General features: G+C 39.6%; 1 protein-coding gene across 1 annotated transcript; it reads left to right on the top strand.

The window, feature by feature from the left end:
* The first annotated feature begins 967 nt into the window (after positions 1–967).
* On the top strand, positions 968–25,476 carry LOC145456282 (nose resistant to fluoxetine protein 6-like). Its single transcript, XM_080334362.1, has 13 exons — positions 968–3,813; positions 8,822–8,964; positions 9,032–9,189; positions 11,626–11,711; positions 11,779–11,943; positions 12,254–12,443; positions 12,501–12,675; positions 12,747–12,826; positions 13,023–13,145; positions 21,993–22,200; positions 22,708–22,906; positions 24,711–24,869; positions 24,942–25,476. The coding sequence occupies exons 1-13, from the start codon at positions 3,468–3,470 to the stop codon at positions 25,202–25,204; spliced, it is 2,295 nt and encodes a 764-aa protein (XP_080190488.1). The 5' UTR covers positions 968–3,467; the 3' UTR covers positions 25,205–25,476.
* Positions 25,477–25,793: the final 317 nt, after the last annotated feature.

Raw genomic sequence — 25,793 nt, 5'->3', positions numbered from 1 at the left:
AGCCCAGATAAACCTCCGTCGGGAATCGAACAGGATCCGCCACATTAGTAGGCGCTTATCGTCACCACTACGCTATGTCCCCCGCTGGCAGCAGGGAGCCATCAGAGAACAAGAATCTGCGACTGCAGGATTGGAAATATTGACATATTTCTTAAAGCTTTCAGTTCGGTTCGCGACCCACTTTTAATACAAGTTTCATTGTGCGACCCACCATTAGATATGAACGAACGAATGAGATCTTAATAATTAGACTTCAAATGAGTCGTTTGAGTACAAGTTAAACTAGACGCTAACAGGTGCGAAAATTATGCGGCAATTGCAAAATACTACTGTATCAATCAGACAAGAACACTATAGTGATAGATTACAAACGAGAACGCGCGTATTCAAGCATAGTAATTCGTCTTTTACGTGGAACACAAAGGGATTCAGAGTATAGCTTGCGACTATTGTTTGCTGAATATAATCTGGATGGATTCCATACCAACGTTCGCAAAGTCATTGCAGGATGGAATGAATTCCAATTTTAACGCATAGGCCTACTCAAAACCACACTGTCCAACTTCGCACTCCAATCAAAATCACTGTCACGGAAAAGCTGGCTCATGAATTTATTGGGAGCACGGGAACTTGGCGTACGGCACTTATGGGCGCAAAACCCCAATTTAGAGAAGGAAGAGAGGTTTTACCCGTCTAATCGTGACAATACAAGCTGTTTGGCATATTTGGCAAATTGAGTAGAAAACTGTAACATTTACAAATTTCTTCGCGACCCACCATAGCTTCACGACCTACCGGCTGGGAAGCACTGATCGGGATGGTGCACACCCCTGATAGGTTCTGGTTCGTGTGAACTTGAACCTTTTTAAAAGGTTCGATGTGAACCTATGACGTCACGTGACGTCATATTGCTAATTTCATGATAAAGCCAAAGTCTTGCTTATTGGCTACAGTACGCCACACAGTGACGTTGGATGAACGGTTATTACGAAAATATGATGATTGTTAAGCGAAAGAAAGCAGAAAGTCATTTTGACGTCATTTTTTCAGCCTGTCGCAGGCTCAGACGGGCTGATATACTGTATGTCTGCCACTGTACCAGTTTCCAAACCATGCTCTTGGTTACGTAATAATTATAGTGCGAAAATATTAATTCGCTACGGCTTGTGAGAGCTTGTGGTGCGTCGTAAGTTAAACAAGTTTTCACAATTGCGTCCAACTACAACGGTTACACTGGCCTTGGTTCATTTGAATATTCCGCGTCAGAAAAAATAACAATTATTCACGATTTTCATTCGCACTCATCCGGATTTTTCATTCGCACCACCTTCGTCATTCGCACTGCTATTTTTTTCATTCGCACAAGTGCGAACCGTCACACGGGTTGAAAAGCACTGGAGTAGGACAAGTTTTTGTTGTAGTAAAATCCGTGTAAAGTGGCACCTGTTTGTCACAAAAGCTGCACCAAAAGTTGTTTTAATAGACAAGTCCCTTGAAATTAATAGCCTAAAACTTCAAATGTCTTGATGCGTCGTGGTCTATAATTCATGTTAATTCACGAAATAATTTTGGGCAGTTACGGTCCTGTCTGTAGCAAAACTCAGTGTTGGCTACTTCAACAAAATAAATAGCCTGAACAAAATTGACCCAGTGAAAATATGATAATGAAATGCGCTGCCCTTTTCTTCCGTGGTAAGAGGATATTCAGAAAGAATGTAAATTGCACACTGCACACCATAGCGATAGCCCATGACGTGTCTGTCTATTTCAGGGGTCAGCAACACGCGGCCCGCGATGTCATATTCTGCGGCCCGCGACCTGATTTGAAATTTCAGAAGAACGCTTAGTAAAGAAATTTTGAAATGCTCAAACTGAGTGCAGTTTAAACATATTGTTGTTGCTGTTGTTGTTCAGAAAACGACTTCGGGCTCCCCAAAAGACCAAGCTTTTCGAGGAGATAGTTTTCTAGCAAGTACCGCCGTGTCTAACTTACCCCAATATCGATCCTTTAGTACAGGGGTGGCCAAACTACGGCAGTAGGAGGAAAATTATGCAGTCGTCGACGCTTAATTTGATTAGGATGTGTTGCCGGCCGTCACTATGCAAATTTAATTGACTCGCTAATTGATGAGAGGTTTGAATTATTCTTTAATTTTTCTTCGCGCTGGGCACGGTTCAATGCAAGTTGGCTTTCGATTCTAATATAGTAGTGTCCTTTGTAATCTGAGCCCCACAGTACAGATGCGAACAGCTTGGAAAATTATGCGCCCCATGAAGAAATACCAATTCGTAATCGTGTTCTCCTCATCACGAAGGAAATTTGTTTCTGGTAGACCTACGCTTAGGCGAATCCAATATCTTTCCACTATACCGTCAATCCAGATGGGAGGTCAAGAAATAACAGAAGGCAACATAGGGAACTAATAACAATTGGCACATCCAAGGATGCAGCGCAGCATTAATAACTTCCCTACATTTTCGAAGACATCTACCGCATCAACTCTGCCTGTGAATATGACCACATGGGCTGGGAAAACTTACATATATTATAGTAATATGTGAAACTATACTAATATTAATGACGAAATCCACTCATGAATATGGACTAGAAATCGGATCCCTGTGGATATTCATAGCATGACTACTCACGATTGCGGTGCGCATAGTAAGCCGATATGAGTAAATAGATTAGTCCGGAGTTCACCGGCAATGGACATGAAGAGTTTAACGCGGATATTTGGCCTCCAGTTAGTACACTAAGACTATACACTGGAATGCGGCCGTAGGCTACATAAGTAATCGAAATGCGGTCGTGAATAGCAAAAAGGTTGGCCACCCCGGCATTAATTGCTGAAGAGTGTTGTCAGGCATCGTGCGCAGCTCATAGTTCAAAAGAGAATGAAAGTGTTGATCATGATATTTTTTGTTGTATTTGTATTTCTTCAATACAATGTTATTTCTTTTGTACTAACTCTGCCCGTCGCTCATGTTAGAGAGCACAGCGTTGTACTGACATAAGTTATCAAAACGTGGTTGCTAAACTACGTTGACAATTTTTACCTCGATATTGAAGTCATGCGGCCGCGGCCTCAACGAATTTTGAAAAGTGGTCCGTGACCCCTTTTGAGTTGCGACCCCTAATCTATATTGAAATATTTATGTATCGCGGGATTTCTTTTGTAACAGAAGCTCAGGTGGGAGCTGATTATTTCCATCTATCCAAGCGGAACCGAACCCTCTTCACCCCAAGCCTCATATACAGCAATAACTTTTTGAATAGGTTGTACAGTGCATACTATACAGAAACTTACGCAGTAGTACAAATATAAGGTAACGGTTCAGGACAGTTTACCGAGTAGCTTTGTACGTAACATTTTGATTCACATAGCGTTTGCATTTAACAATAACTGTCAAGTGAGAACGAGGTAGTTTGACCTCATATATGCTTTTAGCTGTGGTTAGATACGATGAAGTACCTCTTGCGAGCGATGTGCTGCCTGTATGCGTACTGTGTGATCGCAGAAGGCAGGAAAAACGAAAGCGATATTAAAAAGTCAATGGAAAGATATCTGCAACGCCACCTCAATATCATTGTGTCCCAACCTACTCTCGCCCACGTTATGGATTCCTTCAGAGGGCGATTGTACGAGGAATCCGCGGACAGTGCGAGGCATGCATCAAATATCTATAGGGAACAGTTATCTGGGAGTGGTACGAATATGTCATCAGTGGATTTCTTGGAATCGGCTTGCTACCGACAAGTCCTCAAAATTAGAAACGATCTAACTCTTCGATTGCCTTACGCCAGCATGGGTAAGTGGTTTTGGGGTGTAATTTGTTTGGTGATGTTAACTCCCTGGTTCTATTCGCCATATTCAATACCTGACTGCGGCTTTTCTGCGTTAGTTGACAGAGTGAACTCGATGGAAAAGTGTCTATAAGCACCGGACCGAAGTCGTTATATGCCTGTCATCGGTCATTGACGTGATTCTCAATCATAATATTCCCAATTGCCTGTTTTTTAATGCCAACCTTCTAGATAAGAATGAAAACACCAGAAGAATCCCTACCGCATTCACTCTGAAATAATAGCAGGGGTATCTCTATATCTAGATATCCATGAATAGCGATAATGAAAAACGAAATTTATCGGTTACACTCTAAATTCGAATGCGTGCAGAGAAACGCAAAATTACACGCCAAATCCGTTTTTTTAACTACCACACAACGTGCTGGAGCCGATGTGTGCCTTGCTATCCTGTGTTTAGTGGTGGTGTGTTCATGCTGACTCGTACAGAGCTCAAAATTAATACCAACCATCCATGAATTTTTACTCAGCTTGGGCTCAAAAATATTTTATTGCAACGAGAGATGAATACAGAACATTCATTTGCAAACGAAAATGTGTGAATTTCTAGATTGCACAATTGAAAAATTCAAGATTTTCCAAATAGAAATAAGAATTACAGCTTCAAAGTTACCATAAATCAGATTCTAATTACAGCAAAAAAACATTTCACAAATTGAAGTGGAGTTACAATCATAGCGACACAGTTGTTTTCACAAATTAGATTCTAATTAGAGCAAAAAAACATTTCCCAAATTGGAGTAGAATTAGAATTATAGCGACACAGTTGTTATCACAAATTAGATTCTAATTAGAGCAAAAAAACATTTCCCAAATTGGAGTAGAATTAGAATTATAGCGACACAGTTGTTATCACAAATTAGATTCTAATTAGAGCAAAGAAACATTTCACAAATTGGGGTAGAGACAATCATAGCGACACAGTTGTCATCACAAATTAGATTCTAATTGGTGCAAAAACATTTCCGAAATTGGGATAGAATTAATATTATGGTAACACAGTTATTTCCCCAAATTAGATTATAATTGAAGCAAAAAAACATTTCCCAAATTGGAGTAGAATTAGAATTATAGCGACACAGTTGTTTTCACAAATTAGATTCTAATTAATGCAAAAAATATTTCTCAAATTGGAGTAGAATTAGAATCATAGCGACACAGTTGTTTTCACAAATTAGATTCTAATTAATGCAAAAAATATTTCTCAAATTGGAGTAGAATTAGAATCATAGCGACACAGCTGTTATCACAAATTAGATTCTAATTAGAGCAAAAAAACATTTCCCAAATTGGAGTAGAATTAGAATTATAGCGACAGAGTTGTTATCACAAATTAGATTCTAATTAGAACAAAAAACATTTCACAAATTCGAGTAGAATTACAATCATAGCAACACAGTTGTTTTCACAAATTAGATTCTAATTAATGCAAAAAATATTTCTCAAATTGGAGTAGAATTAGAATCATAGCGACACAGCTGTTATCACAAATTAGATTCTAATTAGAGCAAAAAAACATTTCCCAAATTGGAGTAGAATTAGAATTATAGCGACAGAGTTGTTATCACAAATTAGATTCTAATTAGAACAAAAAACATTTCAAAATTGGAGTAGGATTAGAATTAGAGCGACAGAGTTGTTTTCACAAATTAGATTCTAATTAGAGCAAAGAAACATTTCACAAATTGGGGTAGAGACAATCATAGCGACACAGTTGTTACCACAAATTAGATTCTAATTACTGCAAAAACATTTCCGAAATTGGGGTAGAATTAAAATTATGGTAACACAGTTGTTTTCACAAATTAGATTCTAATTAGAGCAAAGAAACATTTCACAAATTTGGGTAGAGACAATCATAGCGACACAGTTGTTATCACAAATTAGATTCTAATTAGTGCAAAAACATTTCCGAAATTGGGGTAGAATTAAAATTATGGTAACACAGTTGTTTTCACAAATTAGATTCTAATTAGAGCAAAAAAACATTTCCCAAATTGGAGTAGAATTAGAATTATAGCGACACAGTTGTTATCACAAATTAGATTCGAATCAGAGCAAAGAAACATTTCAAAAATTGAAGTAGAATTAGAATAATTGCTACAGTATATTTTCTGAATTAGACTAGAATCCGAATTAGAGGTAGTTTTCATTTCAAGTTAGAGTAGAATTAGAAATATAGCTATAGTTGTTTTCTAAATTAGATTTGATTGAGAGCAAAGAAACATTTCACAAATTAGAGTAGCATCAGAATTTATAGCTACACAGCTTTTTCCAAATTAGAGTAGAATTAGAATTGTAGCTCGTTTTCTTTAGAGTGGAATCAGAATTATAGTAACATTTTTTTTTCAAATTACAGAGTAAAATTAGAACTATAGATACACTGTTTTTCCAAATTAGAGTACAATTAGAATGATAGGTTCAGTTGTTTTCACAAATTAGATTCGAATGAGAGAGACGAAATACTTCACTTCACAAATTAAGGTAGAATTATAATTACAGCTGTTTTTTTCCAAAATTAGAGTATAATCAGAATTTTAGCTACACATTTTTTTTTGCTCTAATTAGACAGCTAGACTAGTACTAGAATTGTATAGTTGTTCAAGACAGCAAACGAAATCAAAATCATTACTGAGGTTTCTGAAATCTGCTCATAAAACAGCGAAGCTTGTTTGATTGAAACCCAAATTTTTGTCTCCAATCAGAACATACTGTAAAAATGACAGTTATCTGGAAAACTTTTGGATATGCGGGTTCCCAAACATAATAACACGCGAGAAGATCCAGCACCATATCAAATGGTTCCGCTTTATTGTGAGACGATCCCTTTATGCGGATGCCATTCGCCACGATCCATGACTGCAGGTCACCATTTTCATGGTGCGCTAGTACGAGATGTCGGGGACTCAGCTTTGTGGCCGTTAATTGGACGGAAAGGGCCTGGAATTGAAAAAAATATGTTAAGTAAAATTATATTGCCAATAATCGATGTGTGAATTGAAAGCACAAAATTTAGACTAGGTAGAAATGCCTTTTATGAGACTTCTGCATAATGAATATTGAATAAAAATAGAGCTGAATAGGTCAATATAGGTTTTTGTCAATATGGTTTAACAAGCTTAACTCATGGAAACAAGTGATAGCAAATTCTGTCGTCACGATATGCTGTCTAGTCGTTGACATGTATGGGTTTTTCCACATAATCATAAGTTTACTAACCTTAATGATCCATTCAGATTTGATCAGTATACCATCATACAGGTTCCTTTTGGAACGGCACAAGTGTCATGTTCACATTCACTGATTCTATGCACTATATCCATGGTAGCAATGTTCCCTCTAAGCTGCGCACGTGCGCAAATGCGCAGTGCTGAAACGGTCTCTGCGCACAGAAAATCTAGGCTACGCACAAAAAATCCGAAGTGATGACTTTTTTTTTAATCGTTGCGCACTCCAGTCCAGGACACCGCGCTGGCGCTCAGACTCGGGAAAAATGAGAGGGAACATTGCCAGGGGTAAATAGTGCTATCGCTGAAGTCTGAAACCGAGGTAGGCCTACAAGTGCGACCCGAAAAGGCAAATATTGCGCTCCGCGAAGCAATGAGAATTTGCAATCGTGTGCGACTCACGAAAGAGATTTTTCTTTTACTATATGGTATCGTACGCGTGAGCGATACTGATATCATATCAAGCGCAATCCTTCGTGGGAATGGCGAAATAACATGGTTTAAAAAAGTTATAAATAACAATGGGCTAGCTCGAAATTAACTGCGAGAAACTAACAAATAGTCTTCTCCGCGTGGCATGAATATTGTGTAAGATTTACTGTACAATTACATGCCGCGAATTTTTGAAGTCATCATTTCCATCAGGCGAGTCTGATCACGTATGGTGATATAGGATAATATGCAGAATATGCAAGTACAGGCACCAATATTGTTGAAAAAATCCATCCCTTTGCAAACGTTGATCGGGAAATGCAGCAACTATATGCACTGTAGGGCGTTGCATTAGATCAGCTTCTCAGCTTCTCAGTGATTACGTGAGCAGAGACAGGATTAAAATTGATAGAAATATATGCAATTCCCGATGATATTGACCGATTTGATCATGAATTCTAGAAATTTTTCGCGCTCCGCGCGTTTAGCCGGAACGCCCACTAAACGAAGACCAGACATAGATGATTAGCAGCGGTGAAAAGCGTGTAGCCTGAGGGGGGTCTGGGGGGCGAAGCCCCCCAGAAGTTCGGTTTATCACCCTATGGGGGGCCTGGTTGCGCACTGTTGTCCAAGGGCCTGCGCAGTGAGTTGGCGTATTTGCGCAGACTTGAGAAAAATTAGAGGGAACATTTCATGGTAGCCATCATCATGGACTCAAAGTCAGGAAAACCAAAAGTTACATTAGCGGCCGAAATGATTTTCCATGGTGTGGGACGAAAACGACTTTACGCCAGCTCATTCTAACTAAGATTTAGCCTTATCAAAAAGAATGATGTAATTGAAAAGCATTTAATAAACATTCATTTTTGGAGGCCTTTTTTCGGTTCTAGTGTTTATTGCACCGTCATAACGTAAACAGCGCCAATCAAAACATAGGCCTACCACATTTTCAGCACCAAATAACAATCGTGCCACATTTTGGCGGCACACGTCTGAACTCAACAGACCCCGAATTATAACACATGTTTGTGGCGCAACTTGGAAATTAACAGACCGTCGAATTAGAACCAACTATACATGCGCCCATGTTAAGCCACAAAATTTTCAGACAACTAGTTGTACTTTTGTGACGGTCTGTTAAGTTCGAACTTGTGCCAGATCGTGGCATGCAAAACGTCCAAGGTGTTACGGAAAACGCCGAACAATGTTTGCCGAAAATCAGGACAAGAGTCGAAATGCACAAGTTTCTGTCTAAATCGATGCTTCCGATTTAGAGTGATATTGATACTTTCAGTCGACGATTCCAATGGCAAAGAAGAAAGTGGCCTATTTCGGGGCAACTACAGATGGCTGGGAAGCTATTACGAATGTGTGGGGCAGACAGACAAGCAAAACATTACAGCGAAGATGTGTCTCGTGACATTTGGCCGTGACCCGGTATATACTTTCTGTAGATGAGTTGGGATTTCGTGTTGCATTGTGATGGGCTTTTATCCATCGTCAGGTTGCGCCGGTGGGCATTCAAGTGGGTCAGTGCATTCCAGACGTGTGTACAGAAGAAGACATCACACAACTGAATAAAATGCTCCTTCCAAGTGACCAATTTGCTGACGTCAACTGTCCGGCTGATTTACCGTTTACGGCTATCGACATCATCCTAATGTAACGTATTTATAAGGACTAATGCTAGGCGAATTCGAGTACATGACTGATTCGATTCTGAAAATCTGAACCGAGTATTGTAGTCATCGAGTCGCGTATTCAAGTACCACTCTTTATGACGTCATAACAGTATGAATGATGTGGGGGTTACCATATTTGGGAATCGGGAAAAGAGGACACTTTTACCAAATCATAAAAGCTAGTTGACCGAAATTGAGAAGAGCTGAATTACTAATATCTACTGGACATCTTGCGTTGACTAAAATAAAGGTCATCACTTCGGTTCGACTCCCGAATTTCCCCACCGAATGTCCGTACTACTATTTCACGTCATTTGTGCCGATTTTCAGTTCACAATGTCCCTTATCTAAGCTGTAAAATCTGTAAAGGATGACAAATTGCCAAAAAGAAGGACATTTGGGCGTCCTCAGAGGAAATTTTCAATTTCATTTAAAAATGAGGACGTATGTATGGTAACCCCACTTTATGCTATATGTTTCGTATGCTGTACTACGACACATGGTAATTGAAGGCAAAATTGTTTGGAAGAACATGTGAGAGCCTTTTCTGGGGTTTTCGAGGCTGCTGATTACGAATATCACATCAGTTTTGCCAGATTGGCTCTTTTTCAGAAGATATTTATACCCCTAAAACCGCCCAAAATTACTGTATTTACCCTTAAATATTTCACTTGATAGGAAGAAAATCGTAGTTTTTTCTAATTTTATACTGCGCATAAATAGATAGCTGACTATATGAAGGACCCTCATGTCGTTCTCAGTCATTCTATCAATATTAACATGACCTAGTGTGAAATATTTTTTTGTCAGAAAAGCAGTTGTCATACCTAAAAATTGTACTTTTGCACAACGGAAATACTTATTCTCCTGTGTCAATTAGTCATTCTACCAAGATTAAAGAGGAATATAAAGCTATAGTATTTTTTCTAGAAAAGCTTACCTACAATACTAATATGTGTCTCATTTCTTTTGACGTGTAAATGGAAAATTTTTCACTCAGTCAACAAAGTGGGTAATGGGTATATACCTATAGTATCCCTGTCAAACGAGAATCTTAAATCTGGTATCTTTGATAGATTTCAGATTCGAATGCAGATGAAAGATTCCAATTTCATACTAGGAAGGAGTTCACTGCATGGAGTTTATCCTAAGATGTAGTAAATAAAACTTTGTAGATTATCACAAAGCCCCCAACTACAAACAGTTGGTCCGAAAATTCGTATCTGCGTTTGGAGAACTTGGAACACACATGAGAAAAAAGTTCACTTCCTGTTGAATCATCTTGATATATTCCCTGCTGATCTTGTTGATTAGCAAGGGGAGACGTTCCACCAAGACATCACAACAAGAAAAGAAAGATATCAGGGCAGATGAGATGAACATATTATGGCAGACCATTGCTGGAACCTTTCGAGAAACTGCACTATAAATTGCTTGGTTGCCCGACATATGAGCATGCGACACAATGGAAAACGACAGTTCAGCATGGAACACATCAGCATGCGTCACTTCAGCATGTGACCGTATAACCCAAAAACTTACCCCAACCCGAAACATAACCTAACCTAACCTAACCTAGCCTAACCTAACCTAAAGCCTAACCCTAACCCAACCTTAAATCCAACCCTAACCTACCCCTAACCCGTAATTTAACCCACATGCTCATGTGTCGCATGCCAAATTGTCGCATGCCGAAGTCTCGCATGCTGTAATGTCGCATGCTCATATGTCCACGGACCAAATTGCTTATACATGCGAAAATCGTACAAAAACAATTGTGCTTTGTGAATTATTAATATCATATTCCAACTGATTATTTCAAATTTAGAATTGGCGGTTGACGTAAAACTGATTGAATTAATGCCACGTCATTTCAGTATCTAGGTAAATACTTATATACATGACTGGAGGTTATTTATGTACATGATATCCGTGAAAGTCTATAACTATAACATATCTAATACCCCTAAATATAGTGCTGTTCCTGCATTTTGATCTAGAAAAGTCTTCTGTGTGTAAAAATAACAAGTAGATTGAATTTCCAAACTTTATAGTACGACTGAGCAGATTTTCTATCTAGCCATTACAGCGAAAATGGGAGATTTTGGTCAAAATAGCCCCATTGGTCATCTCCAAAACAAGAACCAATTTAGAAAAACGAAGGTCATATTCGGAATCAGTGCCCTTCAGAACCCCAAAACCAATATTAATTTGTCTGCCTAAAAATATGAGTTGAACAGTGTAATTGTCGTTGATAAATTTATTACCTGTTATAGTGGCTATAGATCGAGTCATTATACAATTCATACTCGATTCAAATTCGAGTACTCTATTTGAATCATGGTGCCCGGCCCTTGTAAGGACCAACTCATATCCACCAAATGTCAAATGCTTAAAATATATCTCATGTTTTCAGAACCATAGTATCGGTTTTAGCAGTCGTGGTTTTTGTCACTGCGATCTTAGAGTTGGCTGTGACGGATTCTACCTGGACTGCTACTAGTAAGTATACGCCTAAATCCTGGTAATACTTTTACCTTCAGAATGTTGTTGCTTTGTTGTTCACTAGAGTGGTTCAAGTTGTTTCTATGCTTCTCATTCATCAAGAACAACAAGAAACTATTTCAGACGAAGAGGAAGGACACTGATATCTCGGTTTTGGACGGGATCCGTTTTATCAGTATAACTTGGGTCGTGTTGGGACATACGTACTCCGTGTCTGTAAACAACGCTGGTACGGTAATATCGGGCTATTCCACTGCATGTTTCAGTTCAGTATATTGTCATATTATCGATTCACTACACCACTAGATTGTAGTTACGTGCGGTCGGGGGAGGCAAGTGAGGCAGTGCCTCACCTGTCGTCAGGACGAATAAAACAGAATCGTGAAAATAATCAATTATTATAATACCAATAATACAATAATTATTTTCTATCGATGTTAATGAATGACAAATTTTGAACAATTTTACAACCAAAAACGCGGAATTCTTCGGACTGTATGGTTAAATTTACCAATATGTTTACCATTATTTTACTACAGATAATGCCGTCGACTATGCCAGCTCGTACACGTCCAATTTCGGTCAACTGGCGATTATAAACACGACCCTCTCTGTAGATTCATTTTTCTTTCTAAGTGGATTGCTTGTGACTTACGGTGCGTTGAGGAGAATGCAACTCAATGGTGGAAAACTCAACGTGCCGCTAATGTATCTTCAAAGATACATCAGGTTTGAAAACGCATTGAAGGACTATAGCGCAGCTTAATAAATACGGAACTCTTGCAGGCTAACCCCAACAATGATATTTGCAATACTATTCATGATCGGTCCGTTTCAAAAGATGGGTGGCGGGCTTCGCTATCAAAGTTTTAATGGACCCTTTGCGACTTATTGTGAGGATTGGTGGTGGACGAGCATATTGTACATGAACAACTTTTGGCCAGCTAACTTCTCCGATTCGGTAGAGCGAGATTTACTGTATCTTTAATACCGTCAAGCAGCAATCACAGTCAATCGATTTTACAATTTCAGTGTGTCTCCTGGACGTGGTACCTTGCCAACGACATGCAATTTTTCATCGTTGCCCCCATTTTCATCCTTTTATTGTACAGGTTAGCTGCTAATTATATTGGTTCCTTACTACTTCGATGCGAATTATGGTTTCACTACGGACATAAACTGTGTAGCAACGTTCATGTTGTAGCATGCGTTGTGACCATAACTTGCTTGCGTGTATCTGTATCTGCGTGTATCTGCAGAGTGATATTTCGTCAATAAAGCGATCGAAATATAAAGCTTTCGTTTCAGATATCCGAAAGCAGGCTTGGTAGCCCTGGGAATCGGTGTGTTGGGAAGTACGGCGGTAACTGGTGCGTTAGCGAGATACTATCAACTGATTCCAGATGTGTACATCTTTTCCGTACTCTTTCGGTAAGATACAATACATTGGTATCTGAATACTTAATAGCAGGGCTGTGGAGTCGGAGTCGGAGTCGGTGGAGTCGGAGTCGGAGTCGGGGTGATTTTCGCTTGATGGAGTCGGAGTCGGAGTCGGAGTCGTGAAAACTGTAATAGCTGGAGTCGGAGTCGGAGTCGGAGTCGGTGGGAAAATACTGACTGGAGTCGGAGTCGGAGTTTGTGAGAATGACTATGATTTCGACTCCGACTCCGACTCCAACTTCTCTATCATGAAAACATTTGCTCTCAAAGAATTTTCAATATAATTTTTGCGGCACGCAGGCCAAATTTGGCACACGAGAAGGTTAGGGTGTGGCCTGCGAGGTAATTCTCGAAATTATTTGTGACATCAGGTACAATTGCAAGGCCAACCAAAATTTGATTAGCATGGCCGAGAAATTTGATGATGACTAAAACAACAGTTCTGAGGCATAGACGTATCCAGGGGTCAGCCACATTGATCCCAGATCTTCGTATGCGACCATGAAGTAGAATATTTCATAGCAGATTTATTTGACTTGAAATTTTTCTCAGTACTTCGCATGATTCATTGTCACTAGATTTCTTGCATTTAGTATTCGAGCCCCCTTTTGAAAATTATAAATACATATTCTTCACAGAATTGAGTCTAACTATATTCGCAATTAGGAGATACGGCTTTGCTTGTGCACTCGCAGCGAGATCGTCGACAAAACATTTGCACAAAATGATAGAGGCATGTTCACTGATACCGTCGATTTTGCTATGTTCAAACGTCGAATAATCCTGTCCTTGCCAAATGAGCCCAGTGGTATACAGATGCGACCCCCAATGTATGTTAGCGACATATTTATTGATATAGCTATAGCGTAATTCAGTCGTTATCTTGCAAAAAAATTTCGCGCTTCGCGCGACCAGGGCCTGATTGCGCACTGCACAGTTGGATGACATAATGTTATCAATTTTAGAACGTAGTAATATAAGTCTTGTTTGCAATGTTTCATAATTCGATTCGCTCCTATCGACGACTAAAAAAAGGTTATCAACATTCTTGTTGCCCGCGCAATGGTTCGTAAATCTCAGGTGTCCCTTTCGCCGAAAAAGTTGCCCACCCCTGATATAGATAAAATTAGACGTTAAAAATCCAGTGTTATGACAGAAGATTAGGCCAGTATCTAGATCTGGAGTATGCGGATGTCGGAGATGATGACGTCTTCAAAGAGGACATTGCAATATGTCAAGTAATTGTAAGTAAGCACACACTGAATTCACATCATTTACTTGCTGCTAGCTGAACATTTTTTAGTAGTCCAATTCTAGTGCGATAGTCGTTACATTTCTATTGTCGAATTTATCCAGCGTATAATTCACTGGTAGCCGTGGCCCGTCGGTATACATGTTTTGTAGGACCGAATTCTGCAGTACGCTTCTTGTTTTGTAATGCCACCCCTGGTCTGCTCATATACTAGGCTTACCATACGTCCTCTTTTGAGAGGATTTGTCCTCTTTTTTGACTTTTTTGAAAGTGTCCTCGGAGGACGCCCCTTTGTCCTCTTTTTTGAGATTTCGTCCTCTTTTTTGAAAATTTAGGTCAGATTTAGAGCAAATTGCGAGTGATATGCCGCAAATTAGCACAGAAGTGAAGCTCCGGGGGGTATTTCGGAGTGAAAAACGGTGATTTGAGCTCTGAGCGAAAAGGTGACCTTTTTTTTTTTTTTTTTAGTCATCCACCTGGAAATGTGGAGAGAAAAACGGTATTTTGAGAATTCTACAGAATTCTACTCCGGTTTTGCAAGTTTTAAATTTCTGAAAAAGTGTCCTCTTTTTAGATTTCCAAAATATGGTAAGCCTACCATATACCTGCTTTTGATTGCGTTTGCGTGATATTGATAGTACATTGACTCTTGCTGGTGCGAGACAACATTGTTGTGTTTAAGAACTACGATTGGTTGTGTGTCGCACGTCCAACAGCTTTCAAAAATGCTTCATGAAGACTAAGTTTTGGTGTCACTGTACTGAATGTCCTATCAAGTTAATTTGAATTATTCCACACCCGCAAAAGTAAAGTTTATGCATATTGCATATTCTATATCCACACAAGTGCATGCCATCTCACAGTTTGAAAAGCAATGCTGCAAAGCCAATTTTAGTTCCGTCAGTATTCCTTGCTCCCATAAGTACACATCTCTTTACAGCATTTTAGAACGTAGTAATATAAGTCTTGTTTGCAATGTTTCATAATTCGATTCGCTCCTATCGACGACTAAAAAAAGGTTATCAACATTCCAGTTGCCCGCGCAATGGTTCGTAAATCTCAGGTGTCCCTTTCGCCGAAAAAGTTGCCCACCCCTGATATAGATAAAAGACTTGCAAATTACAACTCAGTTGCGGAGGGGAAGAAAATCACAAGATGCGTTTTCGCGATGCAGTCAAAATTGATGCAATTTTTGGAATTATACCATGATGCTGTGACAGAGAAAATGCATCGGCTGATTTTGTAAAACTGTAAAAATATGTAAATATGACCAAACGATGCTTCCCATTTGACAAAATTAAAAATATTTGTAGTGTAGCTTAGCTGTTTGGGTCGAACAAATGATTAAGAAAGACTGCAAGTCCCAATCCTTGAATACTTGATTAAGTACATGTAGACTAGACATAGGCTATGGTCTTTTACTAGGCCTACTTAACTAAATTCCATTCATGACCAATGTCTATTACTAGTAGTAAGAGTGTTTGTGCTTGTAATCAGGATAGTGTGTAATGACAAAATTAGTAAGTTCAATTTCTTTATTAGTTGCTGAGTCATACACCAGAGCTTCACTTGGATTTTTTATCTACATTTTTATTATACAGGATTGGATATCTGCCATATTTGAATGATTCATACATTTCAGGATATTAGAGAGTCCATGTTATAACAACTTGAATAAGGAAGGATATTTAGCAAATCTTTATTTCATGTTAATTAGATGGTGGAAAATTCGAGCTGTGCAACAATGAAACAATTCAGCATGCCACAGTTAATCATATGTTTGCATATGTTTAATGGTTGTATGATAGTCATTCAATCGACAATGTGGCATATAATTTTCGAGGTAAATTGGTAATAATGCTGGAGTCGGAGTCGGAGTCGGGAGTCGGAGTCGGTACGTTTAAAGACCCAGGAGTCGGAGTCGGAGTCGGAGTCGGTACGTTTAAAGACTCAGGAGTCGGAGTCGGAGTCGGAGTCGGGAGTCGGAGTCGGTACGTTTAAAGACCCAGGAGTCGGAGTCGGAGTCGGTACGTTTAAAGACTCAGGAGTCGGAGTCGGAGTCGGTATATTGAAAATGTGTGGAGTCGGAGTCGGAGCCGGAGTCGGTGGTAAAATTTACCGACTCCACAGCCCTGTTAATAGTATACTCAACTGAGGTTATCAGACGTAAATTGTCATATATTTGATACTTGTATTAAAATGAGCTACTACTCAAGCTCTATACAAGCTGGACTAGATTGTCACTGTGCTACCGTCATCATAGAATGTTGAAGGTTGATGAAATATTTCGCTTTGAAGTCTCAAAAGTTATGCACAAATATATTTCAAAGAGTTTGCCTTTGCCTAATGTGGTTGGTGATTTTTTGCATCAGCTAAAACTGTTCACTACTCCCGACCGATATCAGATTTTTGAGCCAATACCGATGAAACTGATGACTGGCACCTTCACCGATAACCTCGTTGTATTCAGCCGATATTCAAAAGATACGGCATTTAGCACAGAAGATATATTTGAACAATTTTATAGGCATTGTCATGCTGTACATAACTAGAAAGCCTGCATATGGATAGCCTACCTGTAAACTGTAGGAACGGGGCCCGATAGGAAATATATCAACATTCCCATTTTAGCAGTCCCAGAATAAAGTTTTGGAAACAGAGTTTCTCAGCATATTCTCCAGAGTGAACTGCTCCGGTCATCATAAATGAGACCTGCACGCGAAGCAATCCAGCGAGCTTAAGTCGACCGTGAAGATGTACTGTAGCTACTGCATTACCGACGTACATAGTGAAGATACCAAGTCTTCTTTGATTTATTTCAAAATGTGATATCGCCTGATATTATCGGCAAACCGATAATCGGTTGGTATCTGCACATAATATAAGATTCTCGTTAAAGGGAGATATCTAGGCCTACTTACCGCCACCCAATAGAAACATGACCAAGTGATTATATTAACCACTCAGGACCCATCAATCGGAATTCACCAGTGTTGGGATGACTCGAGTCATGACTTGACTCGAGTCAGACTCGAGTCAACTATTTCGTATGACTTGACTTGACTCGAGTCACTTTGGAAAAATGACTTGACTTGACTTGACTCGGAGCTTCAAAAATGTGCATTGACTCGTGACTCGGAGTAAAATTTACGAGTCAATTTCAAGTCATCAAGTTAGCGGTGTCGAATACATCACTGTGTCTTGTGTATGTTCGGATTGTTCGAGATACGCCGTTGTCACTTGTGAGAGCAACCAGTCACTCACTGATTCTACGTTCCACTGATCATCCATTGTTAGGTCACAAATAAATTGACCGCAAACTGAACGATCATAGTCACAGCTTACGCTGTCGAAGTAGTAGTAGAAGATTAATCTAAATAGCAATGTGTCTCGGTTTCTTAGACGGCTTAATGCTTACGTTGCGCAGTGCTCACATTTACCAACCCTCTTGTATGATTTAAATCGAACAAATTAAGTATGGGCGTTTATATTCTCACGGATGTGTAGATTGGTAGTGTATTGGCTATTGTACCATATCAATTTGTTTCAACTTCTCGAAGCTTCGCATTAGGTCCAATATTTTGGCTGATAATAACGTACTGTAGCATGTAGCTGTACAGTTACTCACTTATTTTATTAGCATAGCTATACGTGTGCGTGAGGGATACAACGTCATTTTGCATGTATATTTAACTAGATATTCGTTATTTGATTCTAGATAAATGATCAATTAATCCGTCTTTCACACAGCAAGCAAAATGTAATGACTTTGAATCATCATTCATGCTTTAAAAATTCAATTTGACTTGAATTGTGACTTGACTCGTGACTTGACTCGACTTGACTCGAGTCACCACCAAAAAACGAGTGACTTGACTTGACTCGAGTCACCTTTGAAAATCGATTGACTTGACTTGACTCGAGTCAAAATCTGCAATGACTCGAGATGACTCGTGACTCGAAGGTAGTGACTTGATCCCAACACTGGAATTCACCGTTGCAATTTATCCATGAATTTATATATGAGAGAACCTTTACATGATTAGGCCTACATATATCAATAATCTTGCCATGAATAGTAAATTTACATAAGCTAGTTGCTATCGCCGTGTTGCAGTTGTTCTGAGGACAAGGATTATTTATTGAATATTTCTACTTCCAACATTCGTGCGCATGTTTAAATTCCGGTATGATCAGACTGGTTGAACTGAAAAGGTAGTATCAATCGTGCTTTGTCCGATACCGAATACTGAATTTGCAACTTTGCATTGCGATTGCTTTGATTATATGTCAAAATGTATCTCTTCTCTCTGTAATACGCCTGAACAACACAAATACATTATGCTGATATTAGTCTTTTTTGTGTCATTACAATCCATGCCTTAATTTAACATAATGTCTGTGCCATATCAATGACGAAGCGGTAAGCATGAAAGGCTAACAACAGTAACTATGCCCACTTAGCCAGGGTTGGGACATGCACTGGTATTGGTCATCAGTGGCTGGATTCTGGAGGCAGTAAGCGGGAATCGATCCCGAGACCTGCCACGTAAACATTTAGCTATTGGCCGGAACGATATCATGGATTATCTACTGTAGTCAGAACGGGGAGGTTTAATTCATCAATTGAAAATATAGGTAAAATTATTCTAAACACTGCACGTTCGTGTCAAAACAACTTCACTATGCAGGATTAAACTTATATGATGTGGCCCGCGGTTATACTCGATATAAGGCATTCGAGGTATTTCTAGAAAAAGCCGGTATAATTACGCCGAAATCGTCTAAATACTTTCGGTAGGCCGTGCAGCGTGAGCCTGACGTATATATTTGTTCTAAAGCTGACTATTATTATATGAATAAATTATTTACAACATATCGAAAACAAAATTCAAGCAGTTGTAATTGAGTCGTCTAAATTCCGTGTTCACATGCCATCGTTCCACGAGAAAGTGCATTATGCACCAGTTTCGGGATGACTCGAGTCACCTTTTTCGCATGACTTGACTTGACTCGAGTCACTTTGCTAAAATGACTTGACTTGACTTGACTCGGCGTATCAGCAGGGTTGTAACCAAGTCACAGGGCTCCGAGTCACAAGTCAATCTCACTTTTATATTTTTGACTCGAGTCAAGTCGAGTCATTTTCAATTCCCACCGAGTCAAGTCCGAGTCCAAGTCAGCGAACAGAGGATCGAGTCCGAGTCATGGTATTATGACTCGAGTCCGAGTCCAAGTCATTGTGTTGACTGCTCAGTTTCCAGTTAAAGTCTTCCTAAACCCACTTTTTTAACTCTGTTTGGTGATATTGAATGGTTCGCATTTATAATATATCAATTTTCCTCACTTTTAGCAGTTTCTGGTCGCATTTTCAAGCACCAGTTCCAACAAACGAAATCCCAATAGTGTGTTGGCTTCGAAATTACAATGAAATGTCGGTCTTGGCTGCCTGAATCTCGAGTCAATGACTTGCTTCGAGTCATGCGCAATGACTCGAATCCAAGTCGAGTCAATACACAGATTGACTCGAGTCGAGTCGAGTCATTTCCGTATTTTTAGAAAATGACTCGAGTCGAGTCGAGTCATCCGAAAATCGTGACTCGAGTTTGACTCGAGTCGAGTCATGACTCGAGTCATTACAACCCTGCGTATTAGAAATGTGAATTGACTCGTGACTCGGAGCAAAGTTCACGAGTAAATTTCAAGTCAACAAGTAATCGGTGTCGATGAATATCACCGTGTCTTGCATATGTTCGGCTTGTTCGCGAAACGCTGGTGTAACAGTGAGAGGGACCAATCATTCAATGATCGTACGTTTCACTGAGCCTCGATTGTTCTCTCACAAATAAATTGACCGCAAACGAAGTGATCGAAGCTTACAGCTTACGTTGTCGTAACTCTAGTATAGTAAAGTAATAAAATAGCAAAATGTCTATTTCTGTTCTCTGTTCTTACCGTAACCAAACCTCTTGTTTTATTGAAATTGAATTCGAATACAGTTTATATAGTCCCCAACCATTGACACAGGCTCGAATTGTATCATATCTATTTGTAAATCGGTAATTTATTGCATCTGATCAATTTGTTTCTCTATTCTCTATTTTGGATGGTTACTATGAACTGAGGCTAGTATACAATAACGTAGTTTAACAGTTCTATATGAAATGCATATGTGAGCGCTACAGCGCCCTCTTGCGTGAAGCTCTATATTCCTCCATCGGTTCAAAATCAATGACCATTTGACCAATCAATCTGTATTGCAGACAGCTAGCAAATTGCAATGACGTAATCATGCCTCATACTTCGAAAAGGAAACTTGACTTGAAATGTGACTTGACTCGTGACTTGACTTGACTTGACACGACTTCACTCGAGTCACCTTTGAAAATCGATTGACTTGACTTTACTCGAATCAAAATGTGCGATGACTCGAAATGACTCGTGACTCGAAGCGCGAAGGTAGTGACTTTATCGCAACACTGTTATGCACAAGTAAACTTTATATATATCAGACTGTCTGCATTATCTAAGTTTAAAGTCGTTGGTCAATTATGGCCTGCGGTTAAATTAAATAAGGCATGCACATCAGTGTGTCGAAATATGGCACAGACAGTTGTGTACCGGCATCGCCATTCTGAGATAAACGACGAGGGATACACCCCTAATTGTACGATGTTTTATCGCCTGTCGCAATAATTTATTTTAATAAATTCATCAAGCCTGGATTTTTTTCGCGCCTTGCGCGATTTACTACGTACCAGTTGTTGGTTGCGGTGACAGCGCATTCGTCATAATATTTGAATAAGGCCGCTCTATTCCGCGTGCAGAATATATGAGCCGGTATGAAAGGCCCATATGTTCCTACACCGAACCAAGCCTTGCCTCCGTAACACACCAATGAGTGGACAGTGGACACAGACGATCTTCGTGTTGTATTCATGCGGAATGGGAATATAGCAATCGAATAAAAGTGGTCTTTCACTGTTTCGTTTTGTCAATTACCCGGATTTTCCAGTAAGCTATACTAAACATATATGATAAAAATTCATCTGCAGTGTTTGCATAGATCGTTGTTGCTACAGCCAATTTTGTATAAGTGTAATTTTAGGCGACAGTGGCATGAAGGAAGCGAAACACTAAGCGTTTGCAGAGCCTATGTCGGTGTATTTATGGAAAGTGATGGTCAATGATTTGTAGAAGTGGCGATACTCAATGTTCCCTCTAATTTTTGACGAGTCTGCGCACACTCACCAACTCACTGCGCAGACCCTTGGACAACAGTGCGTAACGACTAAAAAAAGGTCATCACTTCGGATTTTTTGTGCGCAAAGACCATATCAACGCTGCGCATTTGCGCACGTGCGCGGCTTAGAGGGAACCTTGGCGATACTCCGCTCCTTGCTCTTTACGTTGAAATTCAGTGTTCCATCACATTGACAACCATATCACGCTGTTCTGGTTGTGAATAATTTCGCAATTATAGCCTCCGTTACTGCTACGCGCTTGAAATATATTCCCGTGCGGTACAGTTAGGGTTGCATTTGAAACAAATGCTTTGCACATGTTTTCCATTTCAATATTTGCAGCGCTATCGTTATCTTAACGTATCCGCTGACACTATTTCCAAGTCTCGATATCCCTGAAATCTATAAGGATGACGGTGGAAGCGAAGTTACGGACGTCTATTGGGATGACATATATGCCAAGCCTTGGTGCCGCATCGGCGTATACTGGATCGGAATGCTAACAGCATACATTCTCCACATTACCAAGGGGAAAGTTACATTGCATAAGGTATTAAACTATGACAGCAATTCCTTAATAATAATACGCCACCAACAGACACACCTGGCCAATTTCTCTGATTTAGATGATATTTCATTATCTACTTTTATCTGAAGATGATAGGGGAAGATTTGTGTAAAAGTCATCGTTCACGAATGGATGCTCCATTTGGGGTTATGATACTAAATTTGCTCGCATATTTATCACTTGAGAGAGCTTATGTTGCTTTCTAGACTCATAAAATGTTTCAGAACACCACCAAAAATACCAGGTTCAGGAAAGAGGAAATCGGTATCGGTAAAGTAAATTCAGCGTTAAAACTATATATACGAATGGCGCGCTGTAATAGACTTTCAAGACTATGTGTCAACGGAACGTTGTCGGGAACTTGTAATGGTGTATAACCCTTTTCGCGAGACAGATCACTACTACTAACCATAGCTGAACAAATACAAGTCCTTCCGTGTCCCGGTTACAGATCAGAATATTTCAGGAACGGTCTATTCCATTTTACAGGCGATAATTTCTCTATTATGGGTGCTAGTCGTCGCTGTGGAATTGGCGCTGGTGTATGGGTGGTCGGGAAGCATCGACAAATTGCAATATTCAGACTATCCCAGTCGCAATCTTATGGCATTCTATGAAGCAGTGCGACGCCCACTGTGGGGCTTCGGGCTCATGTGGTTGACCATAGCTTGCACAAGCGGATATGGGGGTATGGTCGTGATTTCCGTTTAGGATAGTCCTTTTGTAATATTTATATTTGATTTGACTGCTCCCATTTGACTCGATATTAATCATTACTCATAACCAGAGGTGGTCAGTAACAAAGTATTTCTACTTTTTAAGAGGGCTCATACATAACGTTTTCCCCACTTGTACTACATACTCAAATGCTTAGGCTTTACACTACTAAAACAACAATATAGTTTTGTAAGCAAAATTACCTACCTTTTACCTTTGGTTTCTGTAAAGTAGAATGAAGTTTTTGGATATGTGGATCACTTCTGTGGATTAAATCGTTGCAGCAACTAAGCGAAATAGCACCAGCAGGCCTACCATGATATCTGAAGGTATGTTGGAACATCGCACCTGACAAGGGTGATGTTGCGTTGGTCGCAAAGATATATATGTCTACATGCACTGTAGCCTACACACTCTATACCAGTGCTTACCAACCTTTGTCAGTTCGCGACTGACTTTTAATGCAAGCTTCATAGTGCGAACTATACCATGAGATATTACCGAAAGAATGAGAATGTATTTCGACGGAGCCTACGATATCGTAGGGCCCGATTTCGACGTACAATGAGCCGTAGGAGTAATCGTTAGACTAGACGCCCACAAGTGAAATTACGCGACCATTCGATAAAACGAACGTATCAAGTCGACAAGAATACTCGTGATAGATGATTGTAAACGGAAAAGCGCGTATCCAAGCAGTAATTCGCCTGTTACGTCGAACACAAACGGGTTCTGTTTTGTTTTTTGTTTAGTCATGACGCGGTCAATATTTGATTGTGACGTCACAAGGGATTGAAATATACAAGTGAAAATACAGGGTAAATATGGCTTCTTCGAGGAAAAGGGCTTTCGATTACGGTCATAAACAGACCAAAAATGCCAGGACTAACCAGGACTATACATCGTTATGCAGCATTTTTACGGTCGGCGGTTATCATCTTCAGAACACCCATTCCGTACCAATGATCTATATCTACGTGCAATAACTGCTGAACCGACGACGATTTCGAGGGTCCCAGCCACCCCACATCGTATAGCTCGACTATTTTGGGTTCAAATCGGACATGGCTTTTCGGACATATTGACACAATTATCGCATAATTGGACATCGTTTGTAAAAAAAAAAAATTTTTTTCTTCAAAACGGCATTTGTTTAAAACACTGTTTAAAACCTGTTTTAAAAGTGTCTTAAAACACCGTTTGTTTTACATGCAACCCAAGTTACGGCAGTTACGGACGCAAAAAAAATCATAGGAAGAGAACGGGTATTTGTCCGTTTAATCGTGAGAAGATAAGGTGTTTGTCATATTTGGCAAATAGAATAGAAAACTGTTACATTTAGATATTCCTTCGCGACTCACATGAAATAGCTTCTCGAACACCGGATGGTAAGCACTGCTCTATACAATCTCTACAGAGCCACCACCGATCAACTGTACATATGTGCACCCTCGACCAAGCCCACTTTTAAAAAGAAATTACTTGACTCCTTTTCAGAGCTTCAATTTCTATTTCCACGTGAAGTAGTTCTGATACGTCTTGGAAATCACTAATTTTACTTTTGCTTACTAATTGAATATAATTTCGCGGCGTTTCATGTCTATACCTAAGCACAAATGTTAACTACTTTGACCACCTCTATTCACAACATCACCTTAGTCATATATCTTGTTGTGAAAGGACATAAATCCACCAGGTCTCACCGTTATAAACTATCAAGTTATAGATAGCCTAGGTATCTGTGGATAATCTCAATGTTACAATTTTCTTCAAAGGCCCGGTTTATTACATTCTGAGTTGGAAAGGCTTCCTACCACTGAGTCGATTGACGTATTCCGTATACATGATCCATATTTTCGTTATACACTATATGTTTACTTCTCGGGAAGACGAGGCTCACGTAAGAATTGACGCGCTCATCTACTACTTCCTAGGTAAGTAGCCTTAATCTTATACTTCCTCAATAGCGTCGCAATCAGTATACTTAATTGCTTCTTGCCAAACAGCTGCTTTGGTGCTCGCTATGGCCTTCGCGTACCTGTTGTACCTCCTAATCGAAGCGCCAATCGCGGAGATGCAAAAGCTTCTTCTGAGCAGATACAATGGCACACCATCTTCTGAAATTATCGCTACGGATATGAGTAGTGTAGCAATTCCACAACACTGTCGTACCTCGAATCTTACCACACCCGACTGCCAGCCACGAGACGGGCATGAGAATCCAGTTGACCTGAAAGATGAAGAATTCGCCGACGAGAAGAAACTCTGAAGCTTTCAATGATGTCGATATAATATCGTTCATATTTAATCGCGATGTTATAGCAACGGCGCATATTGAAAAGGATACAACGATAAAATAATGATTGTATTTTCATATGACCATAGTATCGGCAATCAGCAGTTATGGAATAGCTTATAGAGGCTATATCAGTGCTCCCCAACTTTTTTTACTCGCGTACCATTTTTATTTTTAATGCAGCGTTCGTGTATCAACTAACTTATCTCTGACTAAAACATGGTTTCAGTAACATGAAAGGAAAATCTTTCCCCCATGTTAGACATTGCATTCCGCACGACTACAGCACAAAAGTCTCCATACCTGTTTGTCAAGACGGCCAGATCTATTCAGTGAATGAGTATTGGAGACGTTTGTACTACCTGATATTTCACATACGAAATACGTAGATCTGATATATTTAGAAGGACTGATAGACAGTTACGCAAACCAGCACATGTGACGTGAATCGCGCCAATCGCGAAAATTTTTTCAGTAGCTTTGTGACGCGCCTGTGAAAATTGCGGTACTGATGCATAACACTCGGATATATACATGTGCATTATCCTGATATTGTTATTAA

This window comes from Botryllus schlosseri, chromosome 14 (genome assembly GCF_051294905.1).
Source record: "Botryllus schlosseri isolate E-star chromosome 14, Bs_hap1, whole genome shotgun sequence".
Lineage (NCBI taxonomy): Eukaryota > Metazoa > Chordata > Ascidiacea > Stolidobranchia > Styelidae > Botryllus > Botryllus schlosseri.
The sequence above is the reverse complement of the archived record's forward strand: the minus strand, read 5'-3'. Positions and strand labels throughout refer to the sequence as shown.

What these genes read in the sequence shown, in the direction of transcription:
- LOC145456282 (XM_080334362.1), top strand. Translation starts at nt 3,468, where the DNA reads ATGAAGTACCTCTTGCGAGCGATGTGCTGCCTGTATGCGTACTGTGTG. An exon ending in ATTGCCTTACGCCAGCATGG is followed by an intron (nt 3,814 to 8,821) that starts GTAAGTGGTTTT and finishes TGATACTTTCAG; the next exon opens with TCGACGATTCCAATGGCAAA. An exon ending in GCTATCGACATCATCCTAAT is followed by an intron (nt 9,190 to 11,625) that starts GTAACGTATTTA and finishes TCATGTTTTCAG; the next exon opens with AACCATAGTATCGGTTTTAG.